At 36.5% G+C, this 26,495-nt stretch overlaps 1 protein-coding gene across 8 annotated transcripts in view; it reads right to left on the bottom strand.

The window, feature by feature from the left end:
* The window catches only part of STAG2 (STAG2 cohesin complex component), a 135,891-nt gene that overhangs the window by 48,251 nt on the left and 61,145 nt on the right, over positions 1–26,495 (bottom strand). For 5 of the 8 annotated variants that reach the window (XM_075538132.1, XM_075538130.1, XM_075538137.1 and 2 more), the window contains exons 2-7: positions 23,302–23,441; positions 18,500–18,578; positions 14,429–14,593; positions 9,659–9,755; positions 4,573–4,649; positions 1,051–1,255 (exon numbers count right to left, since the gene is read on the bottom strand). In XM_075538132.1, coding sequence (XP_075394247.1) covers positions 1,051–1,255; positions 4,573–4,649; positions 9,659–9,755; positions 14,429–14,593; positions 18,500–18,578; positions 23,302–23,345 — 667 coding nt within the window. In that variant the 5' untranslated portion in view covers positions 23,346–23,441. Of the gene's footprint in view, positions 1–1,050; positions 1,256–4,572; positions 4,650–9,658; positions 9,756–14,428; positions 14,594–18,499; positions 18,579–23,301; positions 23,442–25,888; positions 25,949–26,495 lie in introns of all 8 variants that reach the window. The other 3 variants (XM_075538135.1, XM_075538134.1, XM_075538133.1) reach the window with 1 other exon arrangement.

Here is a 26,495-nt window from a genome sequence, read left to right as displayed (position 1 = left end):
ATGCAACTGAAAAACAGACCTAGATACTGAATCTAGAGAGAAAGATTCTACGTGGGGGAAAACAAAAGAAAACAAAACCCCTATCCACATAGAAAAAAAAAGTTTTTACAGTAAGGCTTAGATAGATAATTAAAGCCAAGCCTCCTTGATTTACTGCATGTGGACACCAAGAAACACATTCAATTGTGACATGGGACATTTTTCACTGCAGTGCATCTGACTTTAAATCACACCTCGATTTGTGAGTCTCAACAAAATGTAGGTTCATTTCACTCAATATTTAAAGATAAAAAAAAAACCCAGACTAAAGTTATTCAGAAGCATTTAAACAAAACTCTACTTATTGCAGACTGGTAAAAAGCGGAGACTCCATCTAGGAAGGGCTATCACACCAGTGCCAAAACAAAATGCAAACCACTGCCGCTACCCCAACTATCTCCTCAAGTTTGCTATCAGCATCCTTCCATGATGGTACGAGTTTCAAGAATCCAATGCCTGTCTTTGCCCTTGCTGTGAAGTAGCAATCAAGTGGGTTGCCCAAAAGAAACTGGCCATACCAGACTAAGGATTGACATGAATACATTTTTGAAAAACTCTTTGTTGGGCTAATCACAAAAGAAGGATAAATATAAGATCACTGTTATAAATGGGGAAAAAAAACTACCCAAGTAAAAGGTTTTTCACACCTAAAGACACAGGTTTGGATGGGAGAGAAAAGGAGCCAAGGGGAAACAATCAGCTATAGGGAAGACAGGTGTAAACTACGGTGAGGGGGAAGATAAAACTCTAAAGAGGAGGGCAGGGCAAGCTACTGGGAGGCTTGCTAAGTTATTTAAGTTGTTGAATACGAGAATAATGATCCAAAATGTAAATCCTTACATAATTCAAAATAAAACCATTTTCAAAAGAAAAAAAATACCACACACCAGTCACAGAATGCCTTCACCTTCCAAATAGAAAGCAGAATCCTATTCTATCTACATAATTCTCTCAGAGGTGAGAAGTGGGGAGAGGGTCCTCTGAAGCATACAAAGATTTCTAAATACTGACCTGCCAGGGTGCTTGTATGTCGAAATGCTCTGACTTGGGAGTCAGACAATCCAGTAAGGAGAGAGATTACTGTATCCATCATGTACTCATCATATATGATACTATATTGACATTGCCGTACAAGTACACCAATGAATTCACAAAAACTGGATTTGAATTTCTTCCACTGAGGACCAGCCATAGTAAGTGGATAATCTCCGCTGTCCTGAAAGAAAAACCGTGCAACATACATAATTTACAACATTTCACTGGTTTTTGAAATATCCTAAGCCAAAGCATGAATAGACATTAATACTCAAAGTAGGCAGAAAAAGAATATATAAAAGTTGAGGTCCCTTTGAACACACTTGTGATCTTTTCATCAAGCCCCACATGGACATTCTAGAATCGCTTTAACTGTGAAGTATACACCTACATCTCAGGGGTCAAAAATAATATACATCCCCTACCAAAACTAAACACAACTCTGATAAACATAGAATACACTTAATAGATTACTATTGGGAAGAAATGAGATCCTAAATTAAAAATGTTTTTAGACACATTCAAAGAAAAATATTCTCATCAGAAGAATTAAAATTCAACAATTGTACAGAGGAAATTTTTCAGCAAATCTACTTCTATCATTATATAATTTTCTTTCTTTTTTAGAATAAATTCATGTAAGAGAGTTAAGTTCTATCAATATGCTATTTATGATTATATCTGGCTCAGAAAACAATATATAAGGAATATACAGAATTAGAACATGTATTCTAAACTCTTCAACCAAATAACACAACAGCAACTTCCTTGGGAAGAATGAAAATTCTTTAAATATAAAAGCTATTCCATACGTGTCATAATTCCAAATTTTACCACAAACCACAAAGCCACAACAATTAAGACAAAGTAGTCTCTCATTGCCTTCAAGTCGATTTGGCCTTATAGCACCTCTCTAGGACAGAGCAGAACTGTCCCCATGGATTTCAGAGATTGTAAATCTCTACATGAATAGAAAAACCTCCTTTTTCTCCCTCAGTCTGCCTGGTAGTTTCTATTGCTGACCTTGGGATCAGCAGCCCAAATGGACAACCCACTGTGCCAGCAGGGCTCCACAGACAATCTAGTATTGATAAAATAATAATTACTGGGATAAATCAGTGGTTCACAGAATGTAACTTCGAGTCCAAAAATAAAGCCTTGAATTTATGGACAATGATTCTCAACAAAGATGTGACACGAACTCAATGGGAAAAGCAGAGTCTCTGCAACAAATGATGCAAGAATTTCCAAGTGCATAAACACCGATTTCCACGTGACAACAATTATGTTAGACCTCAATCCATGTATGTAAATGAACTTACATTGGGTCAATGACCTAACTATCAAAAGTTTAAAAATCAAAACATTATATCTGGCAACTGTAGTCTGAGATATGATACCAGAAGCATAAGCAAAGAAAGACAAAGACACAAATTGGGCTACATCCAAATTGTAAGCTTTCAGGTTCAGGTATCAGAGCTTTATAAACAAGTGAAAAAAAATCAAGGCACAGATGGGGAAAAGTACTTGCAACTAACATTATCTGACCTACCCAGCATATATAAAGAAGACTTGCAATTCAACAAGAAGACAACACAAATGAAAATCAGACAAACAATTTGAATAGCCATTTTTACAAAGTTGCAATGGTACCATAGAAATAATGAGCAAACAATAGAATGCTGATCAGTTATAATAAGGAATGAAATTCTGATACATGCTACAACATGGATGATTGATAAAAGTTATTCCAAGTGAAATGCTCCAGACACACAACAAAGTAATATATGCTTCCACCCACAGTGGTATCTAAAAGAAAATTCACAGAGAGCAACTAAAATAGAATTTTCAGGAGGCTGCAGAAATGGGAGGGTTTTGTTATGGGGGGTAGAGTTTCTATTTGGATTAATAAAAAACCTTGGGGAAATAAACAATAGTGACGGTTGCACACCATTATGAATGTAATTTATGCCAGTGAAATGTACATTTTAATTTTCCTATTAAATTCTAAAAAAGCTAAAGCATAGCGCTACACATAATTTTAATGAATAACTTACTGGCTAATGCCTTTTTTTTCACTGAATTTTGAGTCTATTATCTTTTTAAAGAACATGCGTTTCAAATATGAAAAATAACTGATAAATACAATATAAATAAATTACATGAGTAGGACTTACCTCAACCTTAGATCCGTATTTTCAAACCTTAACTGAGTTTGCAATGTGAACACTATGATTAAGATCAATTTGCATAGCAACTTTCAAAGAATTTTGCAAACCACAATACCTTGTTAAATATTTCATCTATAAGTTGAAGTCCTTCTCATGTGAAAACAAGGCCCCAATACGCTTCCTAAATGTTTTCAACATTACCTGATACACTAAATTGATTGACAAACTAAAATGTATCATTAATTATTGCTAATAATTTAGTGATGTGCTCAAATTTTACATCTTTCATAAAATTTTCTTTTTCACTATGAAGATCCATACAATAACATTTGACAGCTGAAGGTTAAGAAAAATACAATACTAATAATTACCTCAACTATTTGGGGATTGATTAATGAAACTCTGTGATTATCAAAGCCTTTTTAAAACTTGTCTACCTCAGCAGATGGTGTAAAATATAAAAATAATTTATAAATTATCCTGAGTTCGTAAGGGTACAAGGTGCGGGGACAGAGGGGGAAAAAAGAGCAGATACCCAGGGGTTAGGTAGAAAGAAAATATTTTTTTAAAGGTTGCAACATATGTACAAATGTGCTTGATACAACTGATGTATGGATTGTTATAAGAGCTCTAGGAGCCCCCAATAAAATAATTTATCGGTAAATAAATGAATGAATGAATGAAAAAGGCTAGTCTTATCTTTTAGAACGATAGTTAAAAAGCTTCATCAGAACATGCAGAGAGCGAAAGACAAGATTTTCCACTTGAAAACTGGTGGCAGTTTTGAGTGAGTGGCAATGAAGTACAGGTATGGGGCGGAGAGAACAGGGAAAGATCCCACTTCGGACTTTTTGGTTTATATTTTGATCCTATTTATTCATATTTGAAACACAAGAGAATTTTATGACAATCTAGTATATTTTCTTTTGCCTAAACATACTGGTTCCTCAATACATCAATCTAAGGTGTATTCTTATACTCTATACTCTATTTGTATTTGAAATCTGAATTTGTTGACTATAGCTATCATTTACCAGGTCCTTACTGTGTTCCACAGTACTCTAAAATAATAACAAAATTTCTAACAGTATTTAATTCCATCTATAAAAATAACCCTGAGATTAAATATTGAGGCCCGAATTATAAATATTGAAACATACCAAGACAAATTGGTCAAAATCACAGCTATGTTTGAGAGTCAAGATGAAATCTGACATCAATCCTCTTACCCAGTTAATATTAATACTCAGAATTTAATAAATATGTGCAAGAGTAAGTGAAGATCAATATGCTTAAAACTATCAAAACATTTAGGGTGTTAAGTTACCTCATCAAATTCTTCAGTCATTTTTCGAATTATTTCAGAGTTCTGCATATGTCTAAACATTTCCGCCGTGACAACTCCTGCAATTTTCAAGTGTCAGAAGTTAATACATGGCATAATGAAAAGAACAAAGAAGACTTCTGGAACAGTCTCCAAAGATGTCTAGAGTTACATCATGTGCTCTTCATCATGATACCTGCAAATACAGCAAATTGAACTGTTTCTACTTGGAAAATAGCGTAAGTACCACTCTCAATAGGCACAAGAACAGTCCCGTGCATCTGGTAGGTGGCTTTCTTGCTAGCACAGTCCATCTTGACCAGTTATAACCAGAATAACTGTATTATCTTACAGTCTTCGCTCCTTTAATAGAATGCACATGTCATCAAAAATAGGTAAAATCCAAGGTAACATTTAAAACCTTGAGTATAAACCGAAAGATGATAAGAAAAAGTGTAATAGGTTGAATTGACTTAAGCCAGGCCTCTAAATCCATAGAGTCTAAGAAATATTTATTAAGCTGTGATGAACTTGATGAAAATGGATTTTATTGCTTCTATCTTCCATGGCTGTTAAGCAGTAAATTCTCACTCCTTGAAAAGTCTGTAATTTAGCTAGAAAGTGAGGTGGCATTTCCTGTTTGGTTTTGTTATTTAAAACAAAGAAAAGGCGCTTTTATTTAAAGCAGTAAATTAAAAATGTCCTAAAATTAGTAGAAATATATTATGTGTACATAAATAAAATTGCCTGGAGGTGGGACGGGAGATCATTATAAAATGGATCGAGAAATGATTAAGTTTTAGAATCTGGTGAAGTTGGGTAGATCTTTAACAAAGAATGGAGAGGACAAGAGGTAAGGGGCTAAGTCATAGGCTCTCAAACATAGTTGGCCTATTGCCCTCTTTTCAGAAAAAAAAAATACTGCTGGTGGGCCCCCCCCCCCCGTGAAAAAAAAAAGAAACGTGAGGGAAAAAAAACATGATCCAGGAAAGTGTAGGTATCTGTTTTTGCTGCCCACTAAGATTATCCCTGTGCTGGTCAAAGGTTGGTTTCACCCACATTAGTCTAATTCACAATGGAGAAAAAAAACTAGACAGAGATCAAAGAGAAAAGTGATTTCTATGAAAAAGCTATGAGTGGAAGACAATACAAATACAAGACGTGAGTGTGTATGTGTGTGTCTGACACAGGGTTCCCAAACTATCGTTTCAATTGGGTTGTTATTTGCCTGTCAGTTTAATCAAAAATACATAAATATATTAGGAACAAAATAAAACCCACTGCCGTCAAGTCTCATCCATCTCACAGTGACGTCGAGTTCAGGAGAATATAAATCTCGATGACAGCATGACACAGAACACACTATGTAACCAAGGCTCTTTAAATACAGTATAGTGACTTCTAAAATGATAATATCTTGTTACATCAAGATGAAATATGTACTACAAATTTCTTAATAAGGGTTTCTTTCCATTGACCAGATCTCTTTTCATATGTATTATATGCAAGCAGGCATATAGAATAGAAATTAAAAATTTTTTTTAAAGTTTAAAACCTTAATGTTTATTAATAAATTGTGGCTACAACATTAGAGGAAATTAGACTTTTACAACTTTAGTTTTACATACATATTTTCTTGCATTTATTTGCCTTTCATGGTAATTTCAAGAAAAAACATTTCTAGTTTTATCCTTCTTGGATGCTTATGATCACTAAAAACAATGGCTTGTATTTCTTGGCAGAAATTCAAATGTTAAAGGCTTTGTGATGGGTAGCTAATGTTTCCATCTATCCTGGCATTCAAAGAATAAATAGACCAGAAGAGATGGACAAAGATGTCGATTGGTTTTTAAAAATCCGTTCTAAAAGAAATTAAAATTTAAAAACAATACAGTCCTTTCCAATTCCAAACCAGAAACTGATACTTCAGGTACTTCACTATGAACATGCAAGTTAAGCCTCTTCGGAAACATACCAAAACCTAAATTAGTAGGGCAGAAACTAACATTCAATTGAACCTGCAATGTGCCAGCCACATCACATGTGCCTGGCAAAAACCCTAAGATCCCTGCTTTCCAAATGAGGAATCTAAGGTTAAGAGAGTTAACCAATATGTCCAAGATTACTCATCTATATCATGCTGCCTCCTCAAAGTGAAATCTATTTCTAATGGTGCCCTGGAAGAAGCTTTATCACAATCCTAAAAAGAAATGATCACTATGTTTTGTTTTTTAAAGAAATCGCCAGCTTTGGGGAAAAGTACCAATTTCCAAATTTGGGGATTTGGGGTGGGGACCATACTCAAAACTCATTCTTGAGTCAGGGATCCCCACACCCAAAGGTCCTGTATACTATACATAGCAAGAAAAAGACAAGTAACTAAATCCCTGGTACACTATGCAGTAAAGTGATCACTAAAGTTTCAAAACGTATTTTCTGAAAAACACCTGACTTCTAAAGTCTTCCATCTCTCGCCACGTGATAACAGTCAAAAATCCAAAAAGTAAGGGGAGCTGATATCAAGGGCTTGATAGAAGGTAAATATCCAGAAAAGAATGATGGCAACATATATACAAATATGCCTAATACAATTGATGTATGGGTTATTATTATGAGTTGAAAGAGCCCCCAATAAAATGAAGGGGGCAAAAATCCAAAAATAATCAGAAAGGGGTCACTGAGTAGAAAGAAATGTTTTTGTTTTTCAATTGGCTAAAGCTCAGAGCAACAGTATGTAACAGAGTAGAATTGTTCGGTGGGCTTGCCCTAAAATAGGATTTCACTCAAAAGCTCACAAAAACAAATCTTGCCATGAGAAAACGACCAGGAACTTTCTCCTGGTGGTTTTCAATTGTCAACCTTTCTGTAAGTGGCCTAAAGCTTAGCCATTGGTGAACCAGGATTCGTTGACAGGAAAGAAGCTCACACAGCCCATGAAATTTTATTACTGCTGGCAGCCAGAGTCAACTGTCTGAGGGATGTGTGGGACAGGTAGCAAGACAGTTAGAAATTGGTAAATGGAAAAGTGACAGGTGGTAGAAGGGCTGCAGAATAAGTGACAATAAAGAGCCATCATACTAGATTTTAGTGGAGGGTCAATCAATCCACCATCCAAAGCCCAACAGCTGTAACTTGCATGAATGGTGCTCAGGATGGTGATCCTGGGTCCACAGGAAAAAGTTTAAGGAGATTTGGTGTCCTTAAGAACATACAAAACGTAATTTAATGTGTTTATGAAGAATTCTACAAAAGAATTTTGTGTGCTAACTGAAAGCTCTTACTGACTTAAATATCGAATATGATAATTTCTTTCATGCAGATTACTTAATTACAAATTAAATGATTACCAAATGCTTGTATCTAGTTGATAATTTACATGTTCACAAACTTCAAAACTTGCAATTCTTGACAATATACTTTATGACAAGCTAAAAGGTGGCCTCAAAGAGTTTGTGGGGGGGGAGATGGGGGAGAGAGAATAAAAAGTTCTTAAAGTTCCTTCATTTATCCAAAGGCTAAGGTGTTGGTTAGAAAGTCCCTGACCATTAAAAGCCACTAATATGCCAGGAAAAGATGGAATCTGGTCACGCAAACTGGTCTGTAACTTTGCTTCTAAAATTAAATCTACAAAAAAAATTTAAATCTACAATCCTCTGTCATTTGAAAAGTTATAGCTTAACTACACAGAGAAGCCTAAAGTTAAAAATAAAGGGTTTCAAATCAGAACATTTAGTTGTATGCAATCAACCTTCAATTTTCAAATAATCTATCTTATATATGCGTATGTATTTATATACACACAATGGATAATTGTGGCCATTCTAGTGCAGAAACATGGTCACTCGTATAAATAATTTAAACACACTTCATTTGAGTCAACCTAGTTTACTATATTTCCCTTTAAGCTGTTAAAATTTTTAATTCTGAGTTGTAGCTACCTTATTTAAAATCCAGATTTCGTGAAATCAACAAGACTAAAACAATTATAAAATTCTCTCAGAGTCAGTTGAGTTGGTATGATGATCATAGACTTTAGATCGGACCTTAGAAAAACCAACTTGATTATGAATGCTGTCTATTTATGAATGTTGTCAGTATCCTCCAATAAAATGCATAAATTTTTACAATGTTATTTGTTTACCAATTCCAACTATATTACTTCTTAAAAGTTACTAGCCAAAATAAAAATAGCTTTGGGGGTTCTTATTTCTGATTTATTTAAAGAATTCTGATTCTCTAGCATTTAAACATTCTTAAACTTTTTTTTTTACTTCAGACTTAATGCCCATGTTTTTGGTGCTATTTTCATTAGAACTGCAATGCTTCTGAAGACCCCCATAGAGCTTATTTGCTTGGGTATTTTCTAGAATTTCATGCATGAACCAAGCATTGCAGACACAGGAGAAGTCAGTCCATGATCGTAATATACTTGTTTACTGATAGGGATCAGGATGTATGGCTCCTCGATTTATATAATTTTATCCCCCAGCCAAATGTCTTCCTTAAATATGTTTGTCCTACACAGGGCAATTCTTTATTTTATACTTTCCACGGTCTGGCATCACAATCTCTTCGAATACAATAAAGATACTTTTTTTTATCATCCTGCTCCTGTGGCAGAGCTTCTCAAGCTATTAAAAAAGGCTCATTTGATCAATCCCTTACTTACTTAACTTGCTTTACTTACTTACTTACTTCCCTAATTACTTATTTACTTACTGTCATGCATGGCACTCTATTAACTGCCTATACTTCAAAATTCCGCCATATGAACCTGTATTTCTTAATTATTTTCTCCTCCCTTCCTAATCCATGTTTGTTTCTAAAACCAGCTGCTGAAAGTGGGAAATACATCTTGTAGAAGCATTTAACAATTACAGATTGTTACATTTTAAGATGACTTTCACGTGTGAATATAACTGCCTAAATGGATTATTCTGAGCTCTTTTTCCCTCAAGTACTATGTACGTACAGGATGCAAATAAGCTGATACCTTGTCATCAGTTCCAATGCTACTATCTCTTTTACTAAGTAGAATGAAAAACAGACGATTTAAGAATATTCACCTGTTAAAATAAACATTTCTTACCTTTACAGCCGGAACACTGAATAAAAAAGTTGATGAGGTCAAGAAGTGCTATATCTCGGTCATGCTTGTATGATTCTATCCAATCATCAACCACCGACTATAACACAGATGAGGAGGGCGTGAAATTAAGCTTTTTATATGTTCTAAATATCAATTATTTCTGACAAAAATCATAAGATTAAACATTGAGTTGGATATTACTTCATGTAGCTATGAATACTTATATAAATGACATTTAAAGTTCAATTTTAAGGATAGACTCAAACTGAGTAAATGAATCACTTGACCGCACAAATTGAAGATTAACCTTGCTATATTTTGCTTTTAAAAGGTATCTGAAATTCAAGTATGATATACAACCCAACACTGTATTGTTTACTAATGACATTCAATAGATCCTAGAAAATATTTAAAATTTACAACCAGCCTTTTTTTGCTACAATGTGGTAATATGTAACTTATTAGATAAACTAGAATGGAATAAAAAATTTTAATGCAAGCTTAGGTATATGAAAAAATGCAGAAAAACTCTTTGCCCCCAATAGCGAACACTAATAAGCCTATGTAAAAAGTCAAATTAAAGACTAAAACAAGATTAAGTAAGAGTCGTGGAGCTAAAGAGTTATCTTGCTTTAGAATTTAACCTATAGATACAATGCAATTCCCTTTCTGATCATAAGCTCTTACAATAATGAAAGCGACATGGGGCAGCCAAAACAGTCTTTAAAAAAAGAAAACAAAGTTGGAGGACTCACTTGATTTCAAACCTTAATGCGATGCTGCAGTAATAAAGACAGTCGACTACTGACATGAGAACAGACATACAGATCAAGTACAGAAATAAACCCTTAAATTATGGTTAATGATTTTCGAGAAGGATGACAAGATATTTCAATAAGGAAATAATGAGGCAACTGGATATTTACATTCAAAATAATGAAAAAGGTTCCTAGCTCACAGCATAGAAAAATAAATTCAAAATAGGTCATGGACATAAGAGCAAACACCAAAAACCCTTAGAAGAAAACATACAAGTAAACCTTCATGGTCTTGAGTGTGCTCCAACACCAAAAACTCACTGCCATCAGGCAAATTCCAACTCTATAGAACAGAGTAGAACTGCCCTTGTGAATTTCCAAGGTAACTGGAGTAAGTAGAAAGCCCCATCTTTCACTCCAGGAGCTGCTGGTGGATTCAAACTGCTAATCTGTGGTTAGCAACCCAATGCATAAATTACCACATACAAAGGCTCCCCAGATACTAAAAGCATAAGAAGAAAAAGGAAAGAATAGAGGACTAGGTAAACTGAACATCATAAACATTTAAAATCTTAGTCACAAAAGGACAAAAATTGTCTGAGACCTCCACTATAATGATAAAAGCCAAGACAAAAACTTTTATATCCAAATGGAACAGGTTTTTGAAAATTCTCATGGATGGGAGGAGGGAGGTCAAGGACGGGAAGATGAAGAAGCAACAGACTGGAAGACTGAACGGTACTGATTTGGGTGAAAGGGAAGATAGAGGTCCTTAGAAAAGAAATCTAGGAGGATGAGCTAGAAGGATGGTGAAGCAGCGGGGGTGCTGAATAGTTTCAACTATTGAATGCAGAGTTGACTCGGAAATGTAAATGCCCCAACTAATTCACAATTTTAAGAATTCATCAGAAAAAGAGGTGTAGTCCTTTTGCCACCCAGTGACCTATACCCACCATAAAAACCTAAGACCTGCTTGCTGCCTCGGAGTCTAATCCAACTTATAGAAACCATACATAACAAAACAGGGTACCCCATAAGGTTTCTGAGGCTGTGAGTGATCATTCCAGAGAAGAAGATTGGCTGCTGGGCTGCCGGTGTATTCAGGATAGCAGCTGAACATTATTACCGAAACAAACCACTACTGACATGTTGGTTCCCACTCACAGGGACATTAATGGATAGGACAGAACTGCTCCCGTTGTGTTTCTAAAGCTATAATTCTTTGCAGGAGCAAACTGCCCATCTTCTTCCCACCAAGAGGCTGGTTGGCAAAAACTTTTCATTTGCAGCTGAGCTCTTTATTCACTGTGCCACCCGGATTCCTTCACATCCCTCCACTGGAATGTCTAAATAATTTATAATGCATCAGTTCTGTGGAGCACTGTGTTGTTTGTGGTCAGTTGGTACTCAGTTTCCATTCTCACCTCTTTGTGTTTTCTCCTGCCCACAGTAACTATAAAACTGGAAGGGGTGGGGGGCACAATCTATATATGGCCTTGGACCACGAGGGGAATACAATGGACATGTTCTGTGGTTTCCAAGATGAGGTCAGAAAAGTTAATGCACCATCTATCTACATTGGCCTCTTGGAGCACTAGCAAGCCAGACACTCCATCTCTTCAAACCCAGCTGTTACGTACCATGAAGCCAAGCCCCAAGAAAAGACCATTCACAATTGCTAGACTCGTCCTTTCCAGTTGAACATAGTCTTACAATAAACTCTAGATGTATTATCTAACACAAATTGGGGGGCATGTATGTTTTCCCCTTTAGTTTTAACTATTATTTAAAAGTGAACATCCAGTGTTGTACTTACTTTCAAATTAGTGAGTTCTGCATATCCCAAGGGCCTAACACCTGGTCTCTGATCAAAGAATTAACCATCTTGAAACAAGCAATGTCTGACACATATAATAAGAGTGTTTTCAAAGGCTTGTGGAAAAATTCCATTATCTTTCCACCCACCCCCTTTAACCACTTTTTGGCCTCACAAGTACATGGATAACTAAAAAAAAGTATATGCTAAGTGTTATAATGGAAAGATAAAAGTAATAAGCCTGTTTGAAAAGCAGAGATAGTATCTGGAAATGCTTCCCAGAAGGAGTGCCATTTGAGCTACTGGTAGGTCTTATCTGATAAGGGAGGAAGAAAAGATTATTCCAGACAAGACAAAGAGGAAGAACAAACTGGAGACAGAACCTGCATTGGTTGGACAGTAGCATGTATGGTATAAGAAAATTTGGGCTAAAACTATTGGATCAGGAAGAACCCTTGGAGTTTCCTAAGCAAGGAACTCTCAATCAAATTTCAATCTCAGGAAACACACTCATTGAACTGGAGCTAGAGGGGAAAAGTCCAGAAAACCCACTGGAGAAAATAATGCAGAAATTTCTACTTTCAAGGGAAAAACACATTTAGAGGGAGGGAAAAAAATGGCATAGTGGTATAAACACAGAAAACCAAAAGCAACACAAAACCAAGGAAAATGTTCACTCTTAAAATAATGGCCTACTATTAACAAAGGAATTCAACTTACATTTTTTAATGTGTCAAAAGGTTATATCAAAACCCAATAGAATAGATGAAAAGTAAAATGGCCTAATTTCGCTGTGGAGGTACTGAGGTATCTGATATTAACAAAAATGAAAGGTATTTTGGAAAAACCTAATAAATAACACAAGTAATATAATTTACCCCTTTGTATTAAACGTAATAGAAACCACACACTAAACACAACTGTATAAAAGTCAATGTTTCCTACATGAATACGTAAAGGTGAATTAGAATGCAATTTGGTATCTATTGTCCTCTGCTCTTTAAAATTGCTGAAAAGTCAACTATTTCTATATTTTACATTTAAAAACCATTTGTGAAAATTAGAATCTTTCAATTTATTAATAAAACCACAGATTAAATAACTATGTTTATAAATAAGACTTGAGCTTCGGATAGGAAAAATAAAAAACTATGCCCTAGAGGTTTTATAAATTAAACTTTCCTTTCTCCTTTTTTAAAAGCAAACAGTCAATATTATGCTTATTCTACAATTAGTGAAGGTATGATGTGAATATGCCTCCCAAATAATTTTATTCTGGTAAATAACAAGCACAACCAATTAAGATTTAGAGGAGGCAACAGTGACCAAAGCAACTCAATTCACTAATGCGGTGAACAAATAAATACACTCAACCAAAACTTCTAAATGGGCATCATACTTCCTGCTATATGAAGTCAGAATAATAAGAAGAAGAAGGGCCTGGATCTTCAACCAATGAAAATCCTCTGGCCAATCCCAGTGTACATATGATTGCCATGTGTTAGGAGCCAACTTGGCAGCTGCTAACAACAACATACAAGGTCAAGGAAAATTGAAATCTTACTGTCATGGTTGAAATAGTTCCTTTCTAAAAATAATATACCATATACTCGAATATAAGCCAAGGTACCTATTACCTAGGAAACCAGAAAAACTGATTGACTCGAGTATAAGCCTAGGATGGGAAATGTTGGATTTACATTAACACAGAGACCAGAGGGGAGAGACAGAGCGCAGCCACAGACACATCCTTACCAGTTCAACTGCAGCAAAAGTGAATCACTACAGGTGCTTCTGCGAATAGGAGCTGTCCACTTCATAGGACGGCTCTGATTGGTTAGATGTGAGTAAACAAACATTCAAAGCCCTGCAGTGTCAGTGGGGCTTTGAATGAACAGCAGAGGAACAGCAATCACCCAAGAGATGTTACACCTCGCTGGGGTACCACTGACCCGTGTATAAGCCGAACCCATTTTTCAGTACATTTTCTGTGCTTATACACGAGTATAAACAGTAGTAGAAAATTCAGAACACAGATTAAAGGCGTTACCTCTGAATAACAGAGCCCACTGGCTTCTAAACAATTGGCTGCATTTTTTAATACATAGCAATTAGAAGCAAAGCTTAAAGATGGGATATATATTTATATAACTCACTCAAGTTTAAATAAACTGAGGCGAAAAACACAAATATTACCTGCATAGCACTCTTGCCCATTTTAACAACTTCAAACAACATCATGTTTTCCACTCCATTCTGTTGGTGATGACCGTTCATTCGGTTTGGCCCAGAAGGAGGTTTTCCTCCTCCATTTCCACCTTTGCCCTTTTCTCCTGGGCCCTTTTTGCCTTTTTTACAAGTCTGTAAAAAGATTTAAAAGTTAAGGTATGGTTACAGCAGGAACTGCTGCTATGGTACATCATCATCACACACTTATATAAAGGAGGGTGCTTTCAGTTAATGTATCACTCCAGATGTTACAACAAAATGAAGTGGTCATGATGGTTAGCCTCTTTGTGGTGTTATATTTTATCCTCATTTGTATCAGCAGACACCATGCTCAGCCTCTGGAGACACACTGCTTGAGTCCAGATTTCTCCTCCTCTTATTAGCTGAGTGATCGTGGCCAGTTACAAATAAACTGTGCTGGAGAGATTTTCTGATTGGGAAAGTGGGAATAGTAGAAGTATGTCTGCCTAATAGGGTTGCTGTGGTAATGGAAACACAAAATACCCAGCAACAATCCCAGCACATAATAAATTCTTTAAAATATCTGTAATTGTGTGTGTGTGTGTGTATGTGTGTGCGCGCGCGCATGAGTCAACATTACTGGAATCTAAACTGGATTGCAAGACCAACTGGAACAATTCCACAAAATCTAAGTCTGAACCAATTTTGAAAATTAAGGTACAATTGCATGGAAGTGAGTTGTTTAATATGGCTCTTCTAGCCATAGTGTCTCTGTAAATCCCACCAAACAACTTTTTTTTTTAGGGGGGGGTGTGAATTTGGAAAAGCAGCTGGGCAAAGATACCCATCATAGCATACGTTTCTGCTGTGACTGTCTGCCGTCCTGCTGGGCATAAAGTGAGCCCTAACAGAAGCAGGAGAGATAACCTCAGGACCAACCAGTCCAAGTAAGGCAAGTAAGACCTCTGGATCCGCAATATCACTGGCCCAGTGAACCTCCCTGATCCAGGAGATACAGAAGACAGCTTCGATGTCAAAGGAATAGCAGGGGTACAACAGCAGAACCAGGAGCCAGAGCTCACAGAGCAAGCAAAGCTGAGTGATTGGGGGGAGGAAGCTGGCTTGTGTGGTCAGGTGCCTCTGAGCAGTTCGTTCATCCAGACAGCTGGAGCTGAGTGCCTTCTGGTTCAGGCTTACACTGGGGTGGCATGCCCTTCAGGAATTTATTCACAGCCCTAAAAGAGCTTTGTAACATATCCTGACAGAACTCTACCCAGAGCCTGATCACTTCCACCTGTTAGGGTCCATAATAAACACCATAATCGGGAGCATTATTTGTGAGTTCTGCACAGTGGTTGTAGTGAATTCAGAACCTAGCCAAATGGAGACAGTGCTGGAAAAGTAGATTGTTGTATGAGACAGATAATTAAAGATCCCTGAAAATATCAACAAAGCTTTGAAAAGCAAAGTGTCTGTCACTAAGCACTCCCTGTGCTGATTTAAGGAAACAGACTGGAGTGGGCAGCAAGAAGAGCAAAACAATTATCAAATAATTTAGAATTTTTTGAACACTTCAGCTTAACTATTGTTACTTCTAAATGATAGCAGTGCACTGAATGAGAAAAATTTAAACTGCAATAGCAACCTCATTCTCATGCCCTGCCACATTTTATCAGGAAAACTCAATTCATGAAGTCTATGGAAAGAAGCCCTTTTATGTGGAAGGTCACATACTAAAGAGAGAAAATTGTCGACATACCTCAGTTATAAAATACCTCCCCTAGCATTCATACCTTGTTAAAACCAACCACTTCCTACCTCAAAATCCTCATATCCAAAATGAAATTAGAAGACTGAAATCTTTGAAAGGTGGGGGGAGGGTTCCTGACCCCTGCATTAGACTGTTCTTAAGGCCTCTTTAGAGTCATGCATTTCTACGATCTACAGCAGGGCTGGCAAATTCCCTGTGATGAGACATAGAGGTCTAGCATATGCTTCAGAATTCCCTGTACGAGTCAAAATTGAATTACTACAATTAAAATGGCTCAGTGCATATGCTGTGCTCGGAGAACAATGTGCAAAGAGTGATGATACAAGAAGTACAAGAAGTGAACAAGCTGCCTTGGATGTAACCATACAGGGTGGGTGAAGGATTTACAAAGAGCTTACAAGAAAGCATAGAAAGTGGCTTCGAAGCAAACTATCTTTAAACCTGGGTCCAAACGCTTTAACAATTGAGCCTCCCAGGATCTGTTTCCCCTATAAATTAGGCAAATTAATTAATGGTAAAAAAATAACCCCACGCACATCAAGTTGATTCTGACTCTTGCTGACTCTATAGGACAGTATACAACTGCTCCCTGGGGTTTCTGAAATTGTAAATCTTTGCACAGGGACAGAGCCTCATCTTTCTCAAGTGGACTGCTGATGGATCTGAAATGCAGTTAGCAGCCCAATTTGTAACCCACCACGCCGCCAAGGGACTTTTAGCTAGTGGATAAGGTGTATTTAAAGCATAAAATTAGTTAACATGTAAAATTATTAAATGCACAATGGAACATCCATAAACTACTGTCAAATAGGAGCAGTTGCTCCTATTACTATAATCCTTGATCGGATCCCTAACACCTCACCCACAGCAGTGAGTGAATAATGTTAACCACACTTTTGGCACAAAAACCTTGGGAAATCTTTGATTACTCTGTGTTTTCTTCCAACTAAAGCAGAGTTGATTAAGAAAAAAAGGAATTTCTAATAACCGTGTACTGCTCCCCAAAATACCTAGCTGTCTCGATAGGCTGACCTGTTAATTCACATCTGCTCCACATCCCACGTGTTCTCCCCTTACTGTGTCTTTCTCAAACATGCTACTTTTAAGTGGTTTAAAGCATTACACGACTATTTAACACATGAATTTGGTACTCTGATTTCCAAAGGCTGTGTTCCACACAGTCACATTCAATGTGAAGCTTGTTAACTATATGCAATGGGTTTCAAAGGCATATTAAAAACATTTGCAAAGTAAGATTTATTTAAGAAAAATTCTATATGCCTGTGTGTTCAAAGGCATGCATATAAAAATATACTTTTTAAAATAATGTTACTTAGGTAGTGGGGAGGGAAAGGAAAAATGAGGAGCTTATAGCAAGGGCTCAAGCAGAAAACAAATGTACCAATGTGCTTGACACAATGGATGAATGTATGGATTGTGATAAGAGTTGTACGAGGCCCCAATAAAATGATTTGAAAATTTTTTTAACAATGTTACTTATGAAGAACAAGAGTGCTTGTAAGAGTTGTATGAGCACCCAACAAAATGATTTTTTTTAAAAAGAAGAACAAGAGTGCTGGCAATTTTTTTTTTTTGCTTTGTCCATTGTATTTATCTGTAAAAGCCTAAGTATGTATCATGAAAAAAATACCAGACTCGAGGGACTGGGGACCAAATAAAAGGGAGTCATCTTTTGCACACACACGCGTGCGCGTGCACACACACACACAAAATCAACATTTACCATTCATCCTCTTATCCACAGCCATCATGCTACCTACTCATACTCTAAACCTGCATTCTACTGACTCATAATTTTAACTTTGTTTTTGTCAGAGTAGAACAATTGTCAACTTTAGTACATTAGCTTTAAACTGATTGCATGTTATAGTCTGAGAAAGCATTAGATTAAATTTTATTTACTGCATTGTCTTATGTTGAACTATTGGTGGGGAAATAAAAATAAAGACAGAATATCAGATTCGTTTGAGGGGCTTCAAAAAGTGCAAGGGAAAAATGTGATCAAAGGATAAGAAAATTATTCCAACTTTTTGAAGCCCTCTCATGTACGTTTCACAACATGAATAAAAACAATGTGTCATTCACTCCAACTTGACAGCAATAAAGATATATAATCAAAGGCCAAGTGTATAAACTGCCCCATGTGCCATACTAATCAGGAATAGAACACTAAGCCATTTGCAAAAGACAAAATGTCTGAGAGAAATAAATAAAGTTCTAAGAGCCTTAAAAACTGTGTGTATAAAATCTTACAATCAAAATAAAGCCACATTGTTGGTACGTACTTTTCCTTTGCCTTGCTTTTGGTTTTTTCCTTCAATGTCTTCAAAATCTGTGTCAGAAGAAAAATGTGTCTCTGACTCCCTGTGACCAAAAAAAAAAGAGCAGATAATTCAAACCTTCTTCAGAAATAGGGAATTCCGCGTTTCTGCCACATGTGCTTACTGTCTTGGTTCACTCACTGCAAATATCCACATTCACATGAAAAGTAATTAAAAGCTGCTTTTCCAAAACATCACACCATTGCAGGTTATCAAACATCCCTGGTTACATAACCCATTACAAAAACAGTGCTCCTCAAACACAGATGGCTAAACAATTTTTAAAATAATTTTTCATTTTTGAAGCATAAAAGTAAACATGTGGATTCTCCAAATTTAACCCTGGGAAATAAGGTGTTCTGCTGTAATGGCTGGTTTCAGTTTCCGGTTCAGGGAACATGTTGGTAAAAGAAACCTGTAGTTGGACGCAGAGTGTTAGGTGAAGTAAAGACTTGACCTACCTGAACCAAAAGAATTGTTAACAACCCACGTGTAAGTGCGCGACACAAAATTTCATTTCTGAAGGGTCAAGTGAAGAACATTTCTATGAATAATTGATCAAAATCTTGTATGAAAAAAAGAGGTTCTCAGCTATGGTCAACTCCATGCTCCAGGACAAGTGACAACCTCTCTGTACCTCAATCTTGGCTACCATTGAAGAAATCTTCCTTTATTTGGGGCCAAGGAGATATTTTTTTCATGTGCGAGATTGATGTATCCCCTACAATGGGGGCTTCAAAGAAACCCATGGGAAAGTTCCATATCTTTAATTCCATTTTTCTGAGAACATTTGGATCGTCTTACTTGTGCACACACTTATTCTTGAGATCTAAATAATAGCCTTTTATTACTGTTCGACGCTGACAGTCAGTTCCGACCCCTAGAAACCCCAGAACAGAACTTCCCCATAAAGTATCCTAAGCCATAATGTTGAAGAACGTATAACTGCTGTTAGGTTTGAATCACTAACCTTTCCTTTGTAGTTCTCACCTATTATGTGACCAGGGCTCCTTAGTAACAGCATATATTTAGCTAAAAGCCTCATGCAAGGTGCATTTATATGACATTTGGGGTGCCTTGGGTTTTAGAAGTGAGTTGCACCCATCAAACATAAAACTTTTACCACCCTAAGTGTGTAGGCTTAGTACTACTTATACTTAAAATAGAATTGAAATGCAAAATTATCTTTCTTAAGTTAGTGTTCTCTAACTAGATTTCCCATTTCCATTTTGTCACTGCAATAGCCAGCTGTCTAGAGGCTGTGAAATAAATATAAAAGTAATGGTTATGAGAAAAGAGCCTTGATAGTGTTTTGGGTTTTGGGTTGGGTGGCTAAGAGCAAGGTCAGTGGTTCGAACCCACCAGCCGCTCCACATGAGAAAGATCAGATTGTCTACTGCCATGTAAAGATTCACAGCCTCTTTTAACACCACCACCACCCCTGCCCCCAAGACAAACAGAAAAGTGGTTGACGAAAGACAGTGGATGGTGTAAGATAAGAAAATAATAAATTATAATTTATTAAGGGTTCCTGAGGAAGGGGAAAAATAAGGAGCTGATACCAAGTAGAAAGAAGATATTTTGAAAATGATAATGGCGACATATGTACCAATGTACTTGACACGATGGATGACTATATGGATTGTGTTAAGAGCTGTGAGAGTCCCCAATAAAATGATTTCAAAAAAAAAATTACAGCCTCAGACACTCAGGAGGGGAGTTTTATGTTTTATAAGGTCTTTATGAGTTGGAATCAAGTTGATGGCAGTGAGTATTTGAGTTCTCATTGGCTAAGATGCTAGTAGGGGCTTCAAAAAGTTTGGGGGGGTAAGTAGCTGAAAAACAGATTTCTCCATGAACCTTTTAAACACCCTCACTCACTTATGGCTCTCACATCAAAAAATCAGTATTCTTTCCACATACCTATATGGCCTTGCCCAAAAAAAAACCCGTGAAAATGATTTTAAATATCTTTGTATAAAAAACATTACATTTTTCCGGAAACAATTCAGGGGGGGGGGGGTGGTGTGTGTGTGTGTGTGTGTGTGTGTGTGTGTGTGTGTGTGTGTGTGTGTGTGCAAATTCTGGGTACCAGCTCCCCAGAAAGCACATTAACTGCTATTAATTCTGTAATCGCTAGTTGTCCTATTTTTCCAATGACCACTGAGTAATCAGAGGCTCAGTTACACTCTTAATCCCCATCTCCAGGCTAGCCCAAGAACAAGCCAGCATGATTTTTATTGCTTACCAAAAGGCCTTTGGAAAAGAACTGAAGTTAGTAATCATGATGGAAGTATAAACCTCAACCCACAAAGGAATGCTCTACAAAGTCTTTTTCTCTAATCCTTTCCTGAGTTTATTTTTCAATTACTAAAAGAACCAAAAATAAAATAAAACCCAAACCCACCTACCCCTAGGTGAAATAGCATTTATGTAACATACGGAGTTTTGAACACGATGAGCATCAAACACATAAATAAATCTTCCCCTCCTTGCTCTTTGTGTCTTCTCCACATACCCATAAAATGCGACGGTTATTTTCCCTCCACAATATTAATCCCCCCTTATCCATTATCCTATTTTAGAACCTAATTACATATTTTAATATTCCCATCTACAATGAAAACCATTTTAACAGTATCCCCTGAAAATGTGAATATGTAAAGACAGGTGAGTGTCTAATTTAGCATCGAACAACATTTAATGCCCTTCTATACAAGTTCGTAATATTTTTAATACAAACTTTCCTCAGACTATTGTGCAACACCTGTTAATTTTTTTTACCCCTTAAGAATCTTATGAGTAAATATACTGAAAGAAAAATCCTATTTATAATAATATTTGAAGACAGACATATACAACTACCTTGGAGGAATGAGTACCTAAGACTAAAATTCAGGAACAGGACAGTCAACTGACCTAACACAAACTACCAAAGATTATGTTCCAAATCCTTCAGTGAGCAGTAAATGAGGTTTTAAAAGCTCTTAATTGTTCATGGGAAAGAATAATGAAAATGTAACATATATGTAAACACTTGGTCCAGTGGACTAACGCCCCCATGCAAACATCATTCTCCAAGACCCTAAATCCAGAAGAACTAGATTAGATGGTGCTCTGAAAGGGTTCCTTTAGAAGGCCCTGGATAGACTGAGAGGAAAATGGTTTTTAAATCATCATTTAAAAACAACACAAGGCTTACTGGTCAAAAAAAAAACTGTGGCCTGTAGTCACTCTTCATGTTTAGAATTGAATTCACTCTCCTGGCTCAATTGCCAGTCTAACAGTACAAGGGGAACAATAACACTAGAGATTTTAAGTATATACACCTTAAAATAATCAACCATTTGAGATCAAAAGGCCAGCATTTAGCCAAGGGCAATTACCCAAGAAACAGAAAGGAAGTAGATTAAGTGATGTTACAATGTGCAAACTAAAATCAATCACCTGAAACAAAATGTGTCTGGAGGTTTGAATGGAAAACTGATGGTCTGCTCTGTAAACCATGCAATTTATACTGTGAAATATTAGCAATGTCCTAGTTGACTCATAACTTTTCCTAAAGATAACAATATCATTAGAAATAAAAAATCGGGGAAGGGGGGGGGAGAAATAGACACTATCTAAAGTAGTCACTGGGTTTCATTATGTACAAGGATGTCTAGAACAACCAGACTCTTCAAAGCAAGCTTGAAACATTTTAGACTCTATCGTTTTGCATCCCAGATAACTTTGTTTTTGGTTTTTGTTTTAACATAGTTTGTGGCAAACCTGCCTCAAGAACGAATGTCTAATACACGTGTACTCACTTTGTGTCTGTGCTAACATTTTGGAGATCCCTACAATACTTAAAATTTTTCATAATGATTTTGCACCATTAATAGACTACCACCATTGCCATCAAGTTGATTCCAACTCACAGGGCTTCCAAGGCTTTTGTAAATCTTTAAGGAAGGAGGCAGTCTCCTCCACCTACTATGGAGAGGCTGAAGGTTTTGAACCAATGCCCTTACACAACAGCACTAGAGTATGGAGTGCAAAGAGCATTTACATGCAGTGGAAACCAAAACATTTGTGTGGCTCACTTCATTGCAACAGTCACATTATTGTGATGGTTTGGAATCGAGCCAACAAACTCTGGGCTGTGTATTAAAGAATTATATAGACAGTTGAACTGAGGGCTCATTAAACTGAACCTCGGTGTTAAAATTTGTTATATAGAGTACCTAAAATTCTTTCTCACATTTTAAAATACAAAGAGTACTTAAAATAAATTTTGACCAAGTACAGGTAGGCTTTTAGGACAAGATGAGGAAATTGCTTTAAAGGTCAATATGTATGTACCTACCTATTCCTGAAAACGCTCATAATAATATGGGTAACATGCTCTAACTTCTTAGATTTGCTTTAGTTTATCATCATTCATTTTTAGACCACAAATCTGGCATTATGTCATACATACTACTTCATATCTTCTTTACTAATGGAAACATTCAACTTTTTAAGAATTTTAATGCACATACTCAAAACAGTTGCTATTGCAAAATCAGGTATAGGGTCAGATCTTTGCAACTCCAAAATATTCCTTTTCATATTGTGTAAATTATAAAATAAAAACAGCACAAAACTGTTTGGAGTAATTACTGTTGGAGAGCACAGTGCCAAAAGTAACTTAAAAATATACAGTCTATTGCACCTTCAAAGCTGAAGAAATTTAACTTCCCATGGGGTGGGTTATTTCAGGATTATCACAACTGATTACTTACTGTAGTAGATTAAAATCAGCTGGTATTTCTGGAGCTGCTATCATTTCTTTATCATCTTCTGGAACACCCCAATGTCAGAAATATATTCATATATTTACGTGGGTTAAATGATGATTTGCTTCTTTCTTCTAAGACAATTCCTTTAAACGGAAGAAAAAAACCATATTTATTATAAAGGCGTGAGAAATACTAACTTTGCAAGTGCAAAATGAGGAGTTTTAGTGAACGGGTTGTTCTCCTAGCCTGTAGGTGCTTTTCTAGATCTAGATTTGCTATAGCCATTGTAACTCCACAGTAAAGACATCAGACATAATTGAGCATTATTTTTCTAAATGGTTAGAATTCTGGTGCCTGTTAACATAGTTCACAAAGACAATGTTCAACATATTACTTTGGTGAGTAGTAAACTGGGGTCTTACAACTTGTGAGTGGGGTCATCTAGGGTGCACATATTTGGCTCCCACTGCCCAGAGGAAGGAGTAATGAAAACTGAAGACACGACAGCACAGTGACCCATCTCCCAGCCTCTGAATCCAAAAGACTGAGAATGCTCTGAAAGGTATTCCGTTCGACAGTCCAGGATAGAATGAGAGAAAAACATAGATAAAACAAAACTCAAAATCCTAAAATAGACCAGGATTACTGGTTGGCTAGAGAATGATGAAACCTGGAGTCCCTCCCTCTTCCGGTCTCTAAACTCGCCCCCACTCTAAGGCAGTTTGTAAGGGGAACAAAAACACCGGGCAGCATTTGCTTAAAGACAAGCTTCACAAGTGTTAGGAAAGGATGAGGAATGGATATGTGATGATTCATTGAGGGGGTTACAATAAAGTGTGAATTATCTAAGTAAAATGTACCTAAATTGTTCTGCTGCTCTGTAAACCTTTATCCAATTCACAATAAAAAGGTTAAAAACAAACATTCTCAACTCTTTTAAAAGTATATACCCCCCCCCCAAAAAAAGTATATACCCGACAACAGAAACCAGATGAGTATTACTTAGCTATGAAATCCCTAAAACAAGTTTAAACCATGAAACTTCTGCTTTTCACTTATGTTGTACGAAAGGACCCAGGATACAACTTAAAAACCATTTAAAGGCAGGTGTTTCTTTTATCAAAGGAACTAATGAACAAAGTGAAGAGACAGACAATGGCTGCGGTGAAAATGTGGGAGTGCCATATATCTAATAACTAAAATATTCAAGAGATTTAAGTCAAAATGCATAGAAACTTTTGTAAAACAAATATCTGAAAATATGAAGCTATTATTACTCAACACTTCCTCCATCAAGGTCTACATTCCTGAAAGCAGTGCTTCCAATTCTCTAACCCTTCTTCCCTAAAGAACTCTGTGCTCTTCCATTTCCATCACATCAAAACAACTGTCTTGGCTGGCATACTCAAGGGGCTCATATCGTGTTTAAATGTTCTTCAAGTTTAGAGAGTACAAAGACATCTGAAGAGGCAAGATCCAGGCTGCCAGCTGGACAAGGTAACGTTTCCCAGTGGATTCTCTTGCTACCCCTTCAAGAATGAGCAAATGCATTGTTGTGATCACTGCCAGTTACTTTTTTCATTAACACCGATTTCTAGCTTTGTTCAGTTTCAATTTTCTTAAAGGTTCTTCACAACAAGCTCCTGTCGACTGTCCTTTTGAAATCCCCCCCCCCAAACTGTGGCTATAACTTTCTGCAAGCCATCGTGACTTGATGGCAGGGAGTCTAGTCTGGTTTGTGTTATAACCTTCTGAGGGGACAGCTCTACCTTAACTGACCACACAGATCTTAGGAGCCACTGCTTTGATGGGAGCCTAAATGAGATGAAGATATGTGTGTTACTGCAGAGGCATGTTTAAACACATTCTACTTGTAATAAACTGGAACCTTAGTCAAAAACCTGCCGAAGGGGCCCTGCATTGAGTCAACTCCCACTCATAGTGAACCCTAATACCAATACTTTTTACTTACTTTCAGATATAAGATTCCAACAACTTACTCATTCTCAGTCAGAATAGACTTGGTGCCAGAACATTTAGGTTTGGTTTAGGTTTAATAGTAATTTCATTACATATAACCCAATTGTATATGTGGCCATGTTACATACTCTCTCTCTCTCTCTCTCTCTCTCTCTCTCTCTCTCTCTCTCTCTCTCTCTCTCTCTCTCTCTCTCTCTATATATATATATATATATATATATATATATATATATATATATATATATATATATAATGACCCTATGAGATAAGAGAATTGCTCCTTGGTGTTTGAGATTGTAAATCTTTAGAGAATCAGACTGCTTCATTTTGTTTACTGAGAAGGGGCTAGTGTGTTTGAACTGCTGACCTGGTGATTAAGCAGTCCAGTGCTTAACCCACAGCACCATCGGTACACCTTAAATTATTGACTGCGTTCATGCTCTCCCCTTAAAAAAATTAAATAAAAAAACCCATTGCCATCCAACTGATTCTGACTCATAGTGACCTTATATATAAAAAAATAGAACTTTCCCCTTTGGGTTTTCGAGGCTGTAAATCTTTGAGTGCAGAAGCCTTACCTTACATAAAATGGCTGATTCGAGCTGCTTACCTTGTCTGTTTAAGCAGCCCCAGGATTAGCTGACTACACCACCGGGGCTCCTTAAATTAGCTATTAGAAAAACAAAAATCAAAACCACAATAAGATACTGCCTCAGCCTCATCAGAATGGCAATTATCAAAATCGTTTAAAATTAAAAACAATAGGTATTGGCAAAGCTAGGGCTAAAGTCTGGCTAGAAGAGCAACAGTTCTAGTGGTGAAGGTCAAAGAGACAATTCCTAAGACAGAATGACATAACAGCAAACCTTTAAAGAAATAAAGAAAGCAGGCAGACTGCCTTGGTTTGTATAATTTTATTTCCAAGTAAAGCTAGTAATGAGCAGCCACACAAGCAATAGAGTCTAAACTTATCCAACTAATAATGTTGATATAAAATACTAATCAGCTTTTAATGGTCCCTTACAAGATAGTAGACTGAAACTTAACAGGTAATCAAATTTTTCCATTAATTTAAAATATCCAGAAAAGAGTGTAAATATACTTAAAAACATTTTATTGGATAAGTCACTCTAGAAAAACTAGTATTGAGGAAAATAACATAGTTATGAGAAACAAATGAAATTAATAATCCAAAAACTAAGCCCTGAATTATCCCT

This window comes from Tenrec ecaudatus, chromosome X (genome assembly GCF_050624435.1).
Source record: "Tenrec ecaudatus isolate mTenEca1 chromosome X, mTenEca1.hap1, whole genome shotgun sequence".
NCBI classification, from domain to species: domain Eukaryota; kingdom Metazoa; phylum Chordata; class Mammalia; order Afrosoricida; family Tenrecidae; genus Tenrec; species Tenrec ecaudatus.
The sequence above is the reverse complement of the archived record's forward strand: the minus strand, read 5'-3'. Positions and strand labels throughout refer to the sequence as shown.